The sequence below is a fragment of the Archocentrus centrarchus genome, chromosome 21, assembly GCF_007364275.1.
Source record: "Archocentrus centrarchus isolate MPI-CPG fArcCen1 chromosome 21, fArcCen1, whole genome shotgun sequence".
In the NCBI taxonomy this organism is placed as follows: Eukaryota; Metazoa; Chordata; class Actinopteri; order Cichliformes; family Cichlidae; genus Archocentrus; species Archocentrus centrarchus.
The window spans coordinates 32522335-32537929 of NC_044366.1; the positions used below are offsets into that span (position 1 = coordinate 32522335).

Consider the following 15595-nt stretch of genomic DNA (forward strand, 5'->3'; position numbering starts at 1 on the left):
GAGCTGAAGGCCACTATCAGAGCAACCTGGGCTCTCATAACACCTGAGCAGTGCCACAGACTGATCGACTCCATGCCATGCTGCAGTAATCCAGGCAAAAGGAGCCCCAACTAAGCATTGAGTGCTGAACATGCTCATACTTTTCATGTTGGCCAACATTAACTGTTGTATCACTTTATACAAAGTATTTCAGCCTTTAGCAGGCTGTCTGTATGGTATTGGTTTAATAATTTCTTTTCTTAGGGATTCTTCTGTCTGGACTGGAGTCAATGAAATAAATCAGTGTGCCCATTTCTGAGAGCGGTTAGGATATAATAAAATAAACACAGGTAGAGGATACCAGAAAGGGTGGTAGAAAAGGGAAACAATAGGAGAGGTGGTATTGTAAGAAAGAATAATGAAAATATTGGCCCAGAGGAAGGGAAGGGGATATCAGTGTCCAACAAACAGAGAGAAAGATGAGGGGAGGAGTTACGAGAAGGTGTGAGCATCAGTTATGTAACTAATTCTGTTTATTATTCTGTCAGAGCTGCAGCTCACTGCAAGTCTGTGAAGATGGATACACAGGATGGAGCAGAGCTCTGCTTTCCACAACTATTCAACACCTCCTGCAAGAAGCCTACAAATCCTCTGTCTCAAGTTGTGCTCTTTCACATTCTGATGCCACCAGTTTCTCTGCTCACTGTGGCTCTCAACCTGCTCGTCATCATCGCAGTCTCTCACTTCAGGCAGAGATTTCCCTTTTTTTTTTAACTGCTGCTGTAGCTTTACAAGGCTGAGTTTCAGCCAGTTAATGGTTTTGCTGCTAGAAATGACTCTTTTATTTTAACTTGTATACTGTTGTACAATGATGGGCAAATGTCAGACCAAAAACCACAAATTGTATTCTGTCTCCAAACAATAATCTTCAGATTCTTTCCACTGCAACCCCAGTATCTTTTAAGTGTCTACACATAAGTATATGGTGCCTAAAATATCTTTCTCTGTAATAGTTACTTAAATATTTTTGTTTGGGTGATTTTTGGATTAATTACATTCTCCTATCTCTTTCCAGGCAGCTTCACACCCCCACTAACATCCTCCTCCTCTCTCTGGCGGTCACAGACTTTCTTGTTGGGTTCATGTTTATGCCAGGAGAAATCCTCCGAAACACAGCCTGCTGGTTTCTCGGTCAGCTCACATGTTCTCTGTATAATTATGTATCCTTCATTGTTACCTGTGTCTCAGTGGGAAACGTGGTGCTGATATCATTCGACCGCTATGTGGCTATTTGTGACCCTCTGCATTACCCCACCAGAATCACTGACAGAAGAGTTAAACTCTGTGTCTGTCTGTGTTGGCTCTGCTCTGTTTTTTACTGCTATTTAATAGTAGGAAATGATCTGATTCAACCAGGCGTGCATAATTCCTGTTATGGAGAATGTATACTTTTCCTTGACTTCATTGCAGGAGTTGTTGATCTTGCTTTATCCTTTATTGTTCCAGTTACTGTCATTGTAGTTCTGTATATGAGAGTGTTTGTAGTGGCTGTGTCTCAGGCCCGGGCCATGCGCTCTCATGTTACAGCTGTCACACTGCAGCTCTCAGTGAGTCAAACGCCAAAGAAATCTGAGTTAAAAGCAGCCAGGACTCTTGGTGTTCTTGTAGCTGTGTTTCTGATATGTTTCTCCCCGTATTACTGTGTTTCTCTTTTAGGGGAAGAGTTGCTCAATAGTGCATCTGCATCTATTGTATTCTATCTATTTTATTTTAACTCCTTTCTTAACCCTTTGATCTATGCTATGTTCTACCCCTGGTTTAGAAAAGCAGGGACACTAATTGTCACTCTGCAGATACTGCAGCCTGGCTCCTGTGAGGTCAGCATGCTGTAGAAGGAAGAAATCTGCTCTAATCTGCTGTTCATGATCACAACTGAGTCAGCAGATGTTATAACACATTTTGTCTCTTAAAGACAACTTTGGATTGTGTTCCTTATTGTGTCTATTAGAAAGAATGGAAATTATTACACATTTAGGATATTTATAGTAACTTGGTTCAATTTTCATCTTATCAGATTTTTTTAAGCAGTTGTGTGTTTCCCTCTCCATTTTTCTCTGATGCAGTAAAAGTCCTCCTCCGAGAGAAGGTGCTGCATCCTGAATCTTAGTGCTAAGCAACAACACATACATGAAATATACACCTGGTCATAAACACAGCTGCAGCACGTACTGAGATCGAGAAAAAACATGTCATACTGTGAAAACCTTGGTCACTGGGAGGGTAAACTGTTAGTCCCTCAGCATTAAATGAAGAATTATAGGATTATAACAAAATGCTTTCTTTAAAATATTGGATTTTACTCTGTGAAAGGAAATTTTAGAAACCTGAATAGTAAGGTGTTACAGGTAGCTACGACCCTTCCAAAAGAAATGTGACTCACAGCTTTCTGAAAAATTCACATTTCTTTATTAGACAGGTTGCACACTGCTTCAGCTTATCTTCGAGGAATACAGTAGACTGAAACTACATTTATATTATTGACTTATTAATGACAAAGTGCTGGTTTCACATGCAGACATACTAAAGACATGACAAGTTATGCACTGGCAATGACTATTACAAGATCTGAGTGTTTGTTGCCTCTGACCACACAAGGTAAAAATCTCCTAAATGAAGGTGACAGTTCTATACACACTAAAACGTTTTACCTGCAATAACTGGATAAAATCAGGTTCTGTTAGTCAGCTCATGGCAGTGTGTCATGCTTCTACTAACTAAAAATGATATTTCAAAATGTGTAACACTTGTGCTCTCATAATTACAAGTATCAGTAAGGAATATGATGCTCAGCTGGAGGGTCAGGATGCCATATTTTCCATCCTGCCTGCTGATGACCTTTCACTATCCTGAAATGATCAGTTTTCTGGTTCAGAAGGTCATAAAAACTGAGTTAAGGGTCTTAGTCTGGTAGCACATACCACCACAAAGCCCTTGCAGCTTTTTTGATAACAGAAGTGACTGGAGGCCTCTTCTCTGCTTTCTGATTTTTTTTTTATTTTTTTTTTGTATTTTCAAAACAGGCTTGTTACCCTCCAGTGGCCAAAAGTGGCCAATGGCATGCCGCTTCCAGAGGAGTGGAATATGCTGATGCTGCAGCGGTCAGTCTCTGTTCTGAGACAGTAAGCTGCTGCGCTCAGAGCGTCGGCCTCATTAGCTACCACCTCTCTGTTAGCAGTTTGTACACAGGAAACAAGTTTACGTAAGCTTTTGTCTCACTCTGCACACACAAATCTCCAAGGATGACTCACTAAACAATCTGTTTTTACACTGCATGATTTAGGGCCACACAAAATACTCTGATTTCATTATATTAATAAAGGACAGTGAAAGCCATGGTGAGTAAGAACAAAGCAGCATCATGAAATGTTGAGAGAACTTCAGCTGTCCACATAGTTTGTGCTTTATTAGCACTGAGTAAATAAACAAACTGTTGACATCGTAATTCTGGATTTTAATGAACAAGAAGGAAACCTTGATGGTCCTGATTCCTGATAGAAAGCGATACTGAATCATGCACAGTGCAAAAACAAATCTTTTACTGCCACCTCCTGGCAGATTTGCATACATGCAGAGTGAGAAAAAATGTTGGACAGTTCATTTCCCCAAGGGCCTAGACGAGAAACTAGGAATGCACCAATAAACTGAACTTTGTTCTGTACAATATTAATTTCATCTCTTCATAAACTGCTACTGGTAAGAGCAGATTTTACAATTTGACAGTTAAATTATGAAATAAAACCCCAACATTTTATTACTGTGTAATCAACATTGACCAAACACTATTGTGAACAAAAATGTTCATGCTTCTGCAAAATTACAAAGATTTGCAAAATGTTTTTCCCACTGAAAACGCAAAATCCTGTTTCTTTACTGTGTAAATGGTAAATGGACTGGTTCTTATACAGGGGTGAAAATAGTTCTAAATTCTTGTCTGTACTATGAGAAAAACTATATATTAGCATTCAGCTGTAAATAAGTTTATGTCTTGATGCATGCTCAGTAATCCAGGTTAGGAAATCCCAGAAAATTGATTGTGTTCATCAGGATTTTGCATTTTCAGTGGGATAAACATTTTGCAAATCTTACATATAGTAATCAAGTTGTGCTGTGTTGTTGAAACTGAACAGAATAACATGGAACACAATTAGGTAATCTCTGTTTGCTTTTAATTGGCAGATTTTGTATTGAGCAGGCAGACATTAACCTGTTAACTGGCTGCACCAAAATCACCTGAAAAACATACATGACGCCCTCTGGTTATTATTGGCTCTGGAAAACCCCTTTCGTAGCCTGTTAACTGGCCACGTCCTGTCTGCGGGACATATGCAGTGCATTTTATATTGCAGGCTAGACCATAAACAATCATGTTAAGAAATGGGTTTTCCAGAGCCAATAATAACCAGAGGGCATCATGTATGTTTTTCAGGTGATTTTGGTGCAGCCAGTTACATGATTGGCTGAATGAGGTGTCAATCAAATGGGAGGGTCTAGCCTGCCATATAAAATGCACTACATATGTCCCACTGGCCAGTTAACAGGCTAAACCGAGCGAAGAAAAGCTAGAGAATTGAGGCTCCAGCATAGCATGAACAGTTTAGAAACAATTTGAAATGAGAAAAACAAGCTATTTATTAACTGATTAAGTCCTGTTTTAGACTTCTTATTGCTAGCAGATCTATCCTGACCAAAAGTGCAGCCGTGACTGGTACTGAATGACGGCTTTACAGCAGACAGCTGCTCCCCTCTTCCCGGTACTGCATATCGGCGCAGAATCTTTTAGTGGTACACAGTACTGGACCATACAGGCTAACTTTCACCTGTGTTCTTATATACAGTAGCACTTTTCTACTCTTGGATTTTGAATAAATTGCCAACAGTGTCACCACCAAAGCACCCCATACATCACACTTCATCCTCCATAATTCATGGTGGGAACTTCACATGTAGGAAGCATCTGCTCAACTTTTCTGCGTCTTCCAAAGACATGGAGTTTGGAACCAAAAATCCCACATTTGATCTCCTCAGACCAAAGGACAGATTTCAGCTGGCCTAATGTCCATTCCTTGTGTTCCTTAGCCCAAGCCATTCTATTGCTCTTGTTGTTTTTCTTTAGAAATGGCTTCGTTGCAACAATTCAACCATAAAGTCCAGATTCATGCAGTCTTCTCTGAACAGTTGATGGCGAGATGTGTGTGCTACTTGAACTCTGTGAAGCATTAAAGTGGGCCCTTATCTGGGGTGCTGTTAACTTGTGGTTTCTGAGGCTGGTAACTCTGATAAACTTATCCTGTGCAACAGACTTAACTTGGGCTTCCTTTCCTGGGGTGGTCCCAATGAGAGCCAGTTTCATTATTACGTTTGATGGTCTTTGCAACTGCATTTGAAGATATTTCCAAAGGTCTTGAAATTTTTTGGATTAACTGACCTTCATTTCTTAAAGTAATGATGGACTGTCCAGGAGGGAGGGGAATAGGACATCAATGATCTTTTCAGCAGCCTTCACTATGCGCTGCAGGGTCTTCCGTTCAAAAGGTGTGCAGCTTCCGAACCACACAGTAATGCAGACACCCTCAACAGTGCCCCTGTAAAAAGTGACCGTGATGGGTGCTGGAGCTCTCACTCTCCTCAGTTTGTGGAGGAAGTAGAGGTGTTGTTGGGCATTCTTGGATAGTGAAGCAGAGTTGGTGGTCCAGGAGAGATCATCTGAGATGTGCACACCAAGAAATTTGGTGCTACTCACCAAATGTATGGCTGCATGGCAGGCAGGGTTGGACCCAAATGCAGGATGTGTGAAGCAGCTTAACTTAAAAGCTTTACAAAAAAAACAAAAACAAAAAACGTTTTGTCCAAAAAATACAAATACAAAAAAAAATACAAAATGCAAAACCCAAACCCAAATCAGGACAGGAGTCAATAATACAAACAATCTTGGGGGACAAAAGGGGAAAATGAGGAACAAAAATAGATACACAGCTTGAGGGAAACACACACAACAATGTGACAAAGTACAAGGGAAAATGCAGACAATATATACACAAGGGGTAATGAGGACAAGTGGAAACAGCTGGGAAAGGCAGGTGGACAGAATGGCACTAATGAGACAAGAGGAAGCAAAACTGAAAACAACACACACGAAACCAGAAACTGGCAAAATAAAACAAGAAGTGTGGAAACAGAAACACAGGCTTGACACACTGGAAGTAAAACTAAATACAGAACACATGAGACAAGGGACCAGAACACAGAGAGCTATAACAGACTCCGGAAGACAGGGACATGGGAATGACAAGGAGAACAAAGGGAAACAGGAATTGGATACAAAAAACTATAACTAAGAACAAGACTCAGAAAACTATAACGAACTAAAAATCTAAACTGTAGGCAACCTCAGAAACACAGAAGACATACAACAATAACAGAACCTCAGAGAACAGAAACACAAAACACTGGGCAAAAGGCTCAGGACTATGACCGAATGAGCATCCCAGGAGGTAATAGCAGAGTCGACCGTCCACCAGATGGCCAAGCATTCTTTCTCCATCGTGCTCTAGCAAGCCTCATGCTCCAACAGCTTATTGCTGAGATAGACAATCGGGCAGTCCACCTCTCCTATTTGCTGAGACAGAATGTCTCCCAGCCCTCTGCTCAAAGCATTGGTCTGCAGCACAATAGGGAGGGAAAAGTTGGGAGTGTGGAGCAGGGGTTCTCCACAGGGAGCCCTTGTCAAATGCCACCTTGCATTGCCCTGTCCACAGGATGCAAGGTGGACCTGCCCACATCCCAAGTGGTACTCCAGATACTGCAGCTCCCTCCACCCAAGTGAACGCTTCTTTGGGTTGGCCATTATTCACCTTGCAACAGTTAACACAGAACCGTATAGACCCATCTTTCTTCACTACAAGAACTATGGGGATACACCATGCGCTGTGTGACCATTTCCAGGTAACCTGTAGGGCCATGAACACACCCTCACTCCTGGGAGTGTCTCAAAGTAGTGTTGTATTAGAGTGGTGTGACTGAGCAGGGGGGAGAACACATTTGCAAACCACTATTGCAGTGCAGCATCCTCTGCTCTCTGGGCCTGTGTGAGATGGTCATCACAATGGAGGAAGGTGGGAATGATTGATTTTTGCATCTCGGGCCCCTACTCATCTTTATCATTCACCAGGCTCACCTGAGAGACAGATTCCACCTCTCTTCATGCTTTCAAGAGGTTGAGGTGGTAAATCTGAGTTGCTCCACCCCTGTCCAACCACACCACTTCATACTCGTTGTCCCCCACTTGTCGTGTGAACACAAAGGGCCCTTGCCATTTTGCGAGTAGTTGGATGATGAGATTAATACAAGGACTTTGTTATACAGGAGCTGCTGATGTTCCTGGGCCTGGAGCAAATTCTACCCAGTGTGTCCAGAATGTATCGAATCCCATTCCTATTCTGGCTTGGGCCTTCCTTACAGTTTACTTTAAGCAGGTCCACCACCCCCCAGGGTTTCCTGCCAAACAGCATTTCAATGGGAGAAAATCTCGTGGAGGCCTGGGGCACCTCCCACACTGCAAACAACAGAGGGTCTAACCAGCAATCCCAATTAGGCTCATCCTCATCCAAGGAACACAATCCAAAGTTCTCTTTAAGAGGCAAGAGAGGGCTAATTGGTGACTTCCCATGTGGTTTATTCTGGAGGAGGGGCTTAGGTTTTATAAGCCTGGGTCAATGCTCTGAGAGTTAGATGGTGGCATTGCATGCATAGAGTGTTGGCTAGGGCCCAATAGCCATGGGCCTGGCCTTTGGGGTTTTTGGTTTACCGTATTTTGCGGACCATAAGGCGCACCGCATTATAAGGCGCAATATCAATGAGCGGTCTATTTTCATACATAAGGTACACCGGGTTATAAGGCACATGATAAAACATATGTAGAGCAAAACAAAACCGTGAGGTGAGTCTAACTTTATTCAACTCATTCACAATAACTCAGAATATTGTTCAGTTGTAACAAATACAGAGAAATACACTCACATTTTAAATTATTCATCTTCCACAAATCCATCAAATTCCTCATCTTCAGTGTGTGAGTTGAACAGTTGGGGGATTTCGGCATCAAGCATGCCGGGTTCCCTCTTGTTATTATCCAGGTCAGTCACGTTGTTGTTACTGTTTTGTTTTGGTTGCGGCACACAGCAACCATTTAATTGTTAATAAAATGACAACTTTTGCTGGCAATCTCTCGCCATCTTCTTCAACGTCGTAACAGATGCTACAATATATTCTTTATTAATGAGGGTGAGAACAAGTCATTTCTTCATTTTATATATAAGCCCTTCATAAATCCTGTGTAGAAGTATATTTACTGATATAAGCAAAGAAAAAAACATAAAAAAAAACATTAAAAAAAAAAAGAAAATCCCTTTTTGGCTCAACACCGGAAACCTGAAAACTCCGCTGTCACCGTGTTTTGTGTACATACAGCGCTCGTACTTCGTCCCTTCATACGCTGTGGCATTGCCCGGACCTCTCTTCGGCACCGAGGAGGACAGCACACACCCCCCCCCCGATCTCGATTCATCCTTTAGCAACTTCTAGCGATTTTTGAGACAGCCAACAGCGAATTTTGTTGCACAAAAGTTGGCAACAGTGCCGATCGCCAGATTACGCACAAATATACGGGCCAGCATAGATGAAAACAGGCCAGGAACATGTAGAATAAAATCTATCATCGTTTTCTGTGGTTTTCAGCGTATGGTTTCCATTTTTGGAACAATACTTCCACTTCTTGTTGAATTTATCTCTGGCGGCTTTGGCTACTTTCCACACCTGCTGCACAGCACTCACAGCTTGTTCCTGTCTAATATCGTCAGTAGAGTCATTTTGGGAATTGATGATGGCCTATTTTAGAGAATTCAATGAAGTCTTTGAACTGATCCACCTGACCAGAGGTCATATCACTGCATACCACACAATGGTGCAGCGGTGTGGATACCTCGGCCATCAGCAGTCAGACAGCAGCGCTCAAATTACAGACAGACCGAGATTTTCTAACTATTTGAAAAGCGTATGCTGGGTGTTACCCTCCTCCCCCCTGTCTTGCGCATTGTACACTCTGGAAAATCTCAATATTTGTGAAGCGTCCCATACCAAAGTCGCACTAAAACATGTTGACAGATTTTTGAGCGCAGTGTACCACATAAAATTGGTTCAAGGTCAGTAAGCACAACAAGAATTCATACATAAGGCGCACCCAATTATAAGGCGCACCGCCAATTTTTGAGAAAAATTAAGGATTTTTGAGAAAAATTAAGGATTTTTGAGAAAAATTACGGATTTTAAGTGCACCTTATAGTCCGAAAAATACGGTTGTTGATTTTTCAGTGGGTTTTTTGAACAGTTTTAAGTTTGTTTTTGTATAATTTTTGTATCTTTTGTTGGTCATATCACCAGCCTGACCTACCTTGTAATCAGCACCTGTAAATAAATTGCACATCTGATGAAAAGAATTTCTGCCTCCAAGTGTGTTTTCTGTGGTATTACTACAGCTACAGATACAATTTTTAATTTATAGTTATTAATTTTTCTTTTAATATTAATTAGGGATGGCACGATACCACTTTTTTAGGTCCGATACCGATATTTTATCTGCCGATACCGATACAAATCTGATCTTTTTTTAAAAAAAACAAAAAACAATTGATTTCTAATGCCTGGATATATTTTACATATGTCAACAGTCTCACACACAACAAAATCTAAATCTTTTAGTTGTCCCACATACAAGACTAAGAACCAAGGAGGGGCAGACCTTTTCAGGCAGTGGCACCAAAGCTCTGGAACTGTTTACCACTCCAGCTCCATTTAGCTGACTCTGTGGAGTCTTAAAAAACAGTTGAAAACCTTTCTGTTTAACCAGGCTTTCTGTTGACTTTATTTTTTATTCTTTTTCTTTTAATATGGTAATGTTAATATGTTTTTAACATGGTGTTTTATCTGGGTTTTTCTGATATTGTGTTTTAATTATTCTACAGTGCTTTGTGACTTTTTGTCTGTGAAAAGCACTACATAAATTAAATTTACTTACAACAATCACTCTATCACCTGAATCCTGTTGCTCCTATGTGAGAAGGTGATGCATTGGCATATGGTATTGGCAAATTTCAGTAGGGCTGCAACGTTTAATTTAGTGATCGAGTATTCAATCAATTATACCATCAAGTACCCGAGTAACTGGATAAGAAATACTTTTTTCAGATTAACAGTTCATCTGCATATTTTAACTTCCAGCCTTGGCTAGCCGCCTGAAGAGAGATAGAAGCCAGGAAAATGAACCGGATGTTCTCCACCAAACCATCCAAGGTATACTCTCAGTGGCAGGGGAACAATATGAGAACAGCACCCCCACCAAGGGTAGAGATAGAGCAATACTGGAAGAGCATATGGGAGAAGGGTGCGTCACACAGCACCAATGCTCAGTGGCTAGTGGATCTAAGAGCAGGCTTAGGGTTAGGGTTGGGCTGGGTTGGGCTGGTCCTCCTCCCCTTGGGCAGAGTCTCATTCCTTGCAGCCAGCTGTCACACCTGGATCCAATGAGCTCATCAACGATCTGGTATTTGAGGATCAGTAGTGACCTCCACTCCTTGCCTGAGAGCCTACTACCTTCTCGCAGACTGAATCTACATTTTTGTACCGCCTGCATGCCCTCTCTTACTCTCTCTGGGAGCTGCAGAATTTCATCAGCATGCTGACCTGTTAACCCTCCTGGACTAGCACCCCACATAGTGTTAACATCTTGTTAACGTTAACGTTAGGTCTCCATTGTTTCCCCTGCCATTAGTTATTCCTTGGCTTTCGATTCTCTCATTGATTCACTTCTCTTTCATCTCAGGATTCACCTGGACCCCCTTTTATGCAAGTGTCTAGTGGTTACATGGATGACCGGCCCCGTAAATCACAAAACCCTGCCACAAGACTTTTGTTCACCCCTTTCGAGTCACTGTTGCTTGTTTGTGCTTTTTTGCAATAAACATTGTTGAACCTTACATGCTGTTCGTTTTAGGTTTCACACTTGAGTCCTCTTTCACGGAGTACAGCACGTGCCACGTAACAGCTTACATTTGAAGGTAGGAACAAATTAATGATGTTGTTTGGATTGGAGGAAAAAATAGTTTAAACAGTTTAAAACAAACAAATATCAGTTCAAGCTAATTGTATTCCTAAAGAAGATCCTGTAAACACCACATAATTGTTTTACCCATTTTTCATCTAATGCAATGTTCCCAAAGTCAAGAATGCTCTGGCACCCTTAAAAAACAGTCAACACAGGTCTAGAGACCAGTTGACAACCCCGTGGCAACCTAGCAAAAAATGTGTAATGTTTATTCCATGACTGTAAAACTGGTCACAGGGTGCTGCACCAAAAACCTCCTTGTGATTGTGTTGGTCATCAAGAGATTGTTGTGGCCACCCTTATGTAAGACTCCAACTTGTCTGCAAACACTGACTAACAAACCACCAAGCGGTAGTGAAACTTGAAAAAGTGCGACACAAACAGGAAACAGCTGTTTCAACATAAAAATTGTGTCTTACTGCAGAAACCACCACATGTCAAAAGGCTCAACTTGTACTTTGAAGGGCAACATTCTCCATTTCCAGTTTGTGTTGCATTTTTTTACTGCTCTGCAAGTAGTTGGTGAGTGTTAGCAGACAATTCAGTATCTTTCATACATAGCACAGGCTTTTTCTTAGGAAATGCAACTGTCAACAACCTAGTAACTGGTGGTTACCAGGCAGTTACCAGCCAGTCTCTAGGCCTAAAAGATTGAACTAAGAACCCCCAAAACATTAATTACCAAAAAATATCAAATAAATATAATAAATCTAAAAATTTAATAATCAGTAGACATTATCACTTCATCAAAATATTGTCTGAAAATAGACGCTGTCATATTCGTATGTCAGTTCTGCATAGCAGTTTTGTTTATCTTTTAACTGTTGCATCACTTTATAAAAAGTCTTTCAGCCTTTAGCAGGCTGCCTTTATGGTATTGGTTAGGCTGTCAGTATGGTATTGGTTTAATAATTTCTTTTCTTAGGGAGTCTTCAGTGCAGAGTGGAGTCAATGAAATAAATGAGTGTACCCATTTCTGAGAGCAGTTAGGATATAATAAAATAAACACAGGTAGAGGATACCAGAAAGGGAGGTAGAAAAGGGAAACAATGGGAGAGGTAGGACTGTAGGAAAGAATAATGAAAATATTGGCCCAGAGGAAGGGAAGGGGATATCAGTGTCCAACAAACAGAGAGAAAGATGAGGGGAGGAGTTAAGAGAAGATGTGAGCATCAGTTATGTAACTAATTATGTTTATTCTGTCAGAGCTGCAGCTCACTGCAAGTCTGTGAAGATGGATACACAGGATGGAGCAGAGCTCTGCTTTCCACACCTCTTCAACACCTCCTGCAAGAAGCCTACAAATCCTCTGTCTCAAGTTGTGCTCTTTCACATTCTGATGCCACCAACTTCTCTGCTCACTGTGGCTCTCAACTTGCTCATCATCATCGCAGTCTGTCACTTCAGGCAGAGATTTCCCTTTTTTTTTAACTGCTGCTGAGTTTCAGCCAATAATTAATGGTTTTGCTGCTAGAAATGACTCTTCTATTTTAACATGTATACTGTTGTACAATGATGGGCAAATGTCAGACCAAAAACCACAAATTGTATTCTGTCTCCAAACAATAATCTTTATATTCTTTCCACTGCAACCTCAGTATCTTTTAAGTGTCTACACAGAAGTATATGGTGCCTAAAATATCTTCTTTGTAATAGTTGCTTAAATATTTTTGTTTGGGTGATTTTTGGATTAATTAAATTCTCCTATCTCTTTCCAGGCAGCTTCACACCCCCACTAACATCCTCCTCCTCTCTCTGGCGGTCACAGACTTTCTTGTTGGGTTCATGTTTATGCCAGGAGAAATCCTCCGAAACACAGCCTGCTGGTTTCTCGGTCAGCTCACATGTTCTCTGTATAATTATGTATCCTTCATTGTTACCTGTGTCTCAGTGGGAAACGTGGTGCTGATATCATTCGACCGCTATGTGGCTATTTGTGACCCTCTGCATTACCCCACCAGAATCACTGACAGAAGAGTTAAACTCTGTGTCTGTCTGTGTTGGCTCTGCTCTGTTTTTTACTGCTATTTCATAGTAGGAAATGATCTGATTCAACCAGGCGTGCATAATTCCTGTTATGGAGAATGTATACTTTTCCTTGACTTCATTGCAGGAGTTGTTGATCTTGCTTTGTCCTTTATTGTTCCAGTTACTGTCATTGTAGTTCTGTATATGAGAGTGTTTGTGGTGGCTGTGTCTCAGGCCCGGGCCATGCGCTCTCATGTTACAGCTGTCACACTGCAGCTCTCAGTGAGTCAAACGCCAAAGAAATCTGAGTTAAAAGCAGCCAGGACTCTTGGTGTTCTTGTTCTTGTGTTTCTGATATGTTTCTCCCCGTATTACTGTGTTTCTATTTTAGGGGAAGAGTTGCTCAATAGTGCATCTGCATCTATTGTATTCTATCTGTTTCTTTTAAACTCCTTTCTTAACCCTTTGATCTATGCTATGTTCTACCCCTGGTTTAGAAAAGCTGTGACACTAATTGTCACTCTGCAGATACTGCAGCCTGGCTCCTGTGAGGTCAGCATGCTGTAGAAAAAAAGAAATCTGCTCTAAGCTGCTGTTCATGATCGAGAACAAATATTGTTCAGCAACATTAAATGAAGAATGCTTTCTTTAAAATATTGGATTTTACTCTGTGAAAGGAAATTTTAGAAACCTGAATAGTAAGGTGTTACAGGTAGCTACGACCCTTCCAAAAGAAATGTGACTCACAGCTTTCTGAAAAATTCACATTTCTTTATTAGACAGGTTGCACACTGCTTCAGCTTATCTTCAAGGAATACAGTAGACTGAAACTACATTTATATTATTGGTTTATTAATGACAAAGTGCTGGTTTCACATGCAGACATACTAAAGACATGACAAGTTATGCACTGGCAATGACTATTACAAGATCTGACTATTTGTTGCCTCTGACCACACAAGGTAAAAATCTAAATGAAGGTGACAGTTCTATATGCACTAAAACGTTTTACCTGCAATAACTGGATAAAATCAGGTTCTGTTAGTTAGCTCATGGCAGTGTGTCATGCTTCTACTAACTAAAAATGATTGATCCTTTCCTTTACACTACTCCATAAATGCTGCCATGAATGCATCTTTTTTTTTTTTTTAACTGTACTTCATGTAGCCATACTTCAAAGTGTGTAACACTTGTGCTCTCATAATTACAAGTATCAGTAAGGAATATGATACTCAACTGGAGTGTCAGGATGCCATATTTTCCATCCTGCCTGCTGATGACCTTTCACTATCCTGAAATGCTCAGTTTTCTGGTTCAGAAGTTCATAAAAACTGAGTTAAGGGTCTTAGTCTGGTAGGACATACCACCACAAAGCCCTTGCAGCTTTTTTGATAACAGAAGTGACTAGTGTTGTAGTCAAGACCACCTAACCTGAGACCGAGACAAGACCAAGACCAGAGTGTATCGAGACCGAGACAAGACCAAGACTTTTAGGGTCCAAGACCAGTCAAGACCGAGACCGAGGGAGGGCGAGCCCGAGACAAGACCAAGACCAGTGTCTGATGCTACATGACCCAATAAAATGTGAAGCATGATCAAAATCACTTCTCAAATTGATCTCAAAGATCCACATTCCCATAAAATCATCCTAATATTAAACACTCACAGCTCAAATAAATATAACCATCTTTATTTAATACTCCTGGGTGACTTCCATCATTTATCACAGAATGTAAAACAATTATTCATAGTTCATCACAATAGTCTTAACTTTTCTCTGCCTTTCATAAACAATTCATAAAGTTGTGTTGTTTTTAAACCAACAACCTTTGTAAAAATGGGTGCTTTTTCAAAACCACATAGCTAAATGTGTAAAACTGAAAAAATGGCAAACACTCATCAACAGTAAGAACTAAAGCCTTTAATCTTATACAGATTAAAGCTGCAGGATGTAACTTTTATAAAAAATCAGGTTTTTACATATTTGTTAAAACTGTCACGACAGTAAGAGACCGATAATCTGCGAAAAAGTCAAAAACAACCAATCGGAGCCAGGAGGAGGGTCAATCACTGTCAATCACTCCTCGTGTATGCTGCTCAATGTAGTTATGTGCAATACTTCAAGATTTGGTATCGATCCTATGCCAAGTAAACACAGGGCCATTATCACCGATACTGATACCAATACTTTTTAATAATTATGAAGAATTTCCATGAAGTTTAACTGGTTTGAGATTTTTTTCCTTTGGATCATTAATTAGTTAAAACCCAGGATAGAACTGTGCAAAGTTTATATGTAAGTAGAAAATACTTTATCAAAATAAAAGTTATTGTTCTGAAAGAATAGAACATTAACAAAACAATTTTCCCCATACATTGTATGGGGAAATCGTAGCCGGGGACTTTAACAGTGCAAACTTGAAAAAGCTGATA

At 40.6% G+C, this 15595-nt stretch overlaps 2 protein-coding genes across 2 annotated transcripts; both read left to right on the forward strand.

The window, feature by feature from the left end:
* Positions 1-555: 555 nt before the first annotated feature.
* On the forward strand, positions 556-1871 carry LOC115801155 (trace amine-associated receptor 13c-like). The gene is made up of 2 exons (XM_030758880.1): positions 556-728; positions 1055-1871. The coding sequence occupies exons 1-2, from the start codon at positions 556-558 to the stop codon at positions 1869-1871; spliced, it is 990 nt and encodes a 329-aa protein (XP_030614740.1).
* Positions 1872-12428: 10557 nt separating this feature from the next.
* LOC115801192 (trace amine-associated receptor 13c-like) lies at positions 12429-13729 on the forward strand. Its single transcript, XM_030758934.1, has 2 exons — positions 12429-12601; positions 12913-13729. The coding sequence occupies exons 1-2, from the start codon at positions 12429-12431 to the stop codon at positions 13727-13729; spliced, it is 990 nt and encodes a 329-aa protein (XP_030614794.1).
* Positions 13730-15595: the final 1866 nt, after the last annotated feature.

What these genes read in the sequence shown, in the direction of transcription:
- LOC115801155 (XM_030758880.1), top strand. Translation starts at nt 556, where the DNA reads ATGGATACACAGGATGGAGCAGAGCTCTGCTTTCCACAACTATTCAAC. An exon ending in ATCGCAGTCTCTCACTTCAG is followed by an intron (nt 729 to 1,054) that starts GCAGAGATTTCC and finishes ATCTCTTTCCAG; the next exon opens with GCAGCTTCACACCCCCACTA.
- LOC115801192 (XM_030758934.1), top strand. Translation starts at nt 12,429, where the DNA reads ATGGATACACAGGATGGAGCAGAGCTCTGCTTTCCACACCTCTTCAAC. An exon ending in ATCGCAGTCTGTCACTTCAG is followed by an intron (nt 12,602 to 12,912) that starts GCAGAGATTTCC and finishes ATCTCTTTCCAG; the next exon opens with GCAGCTTCACACCCCCACTA.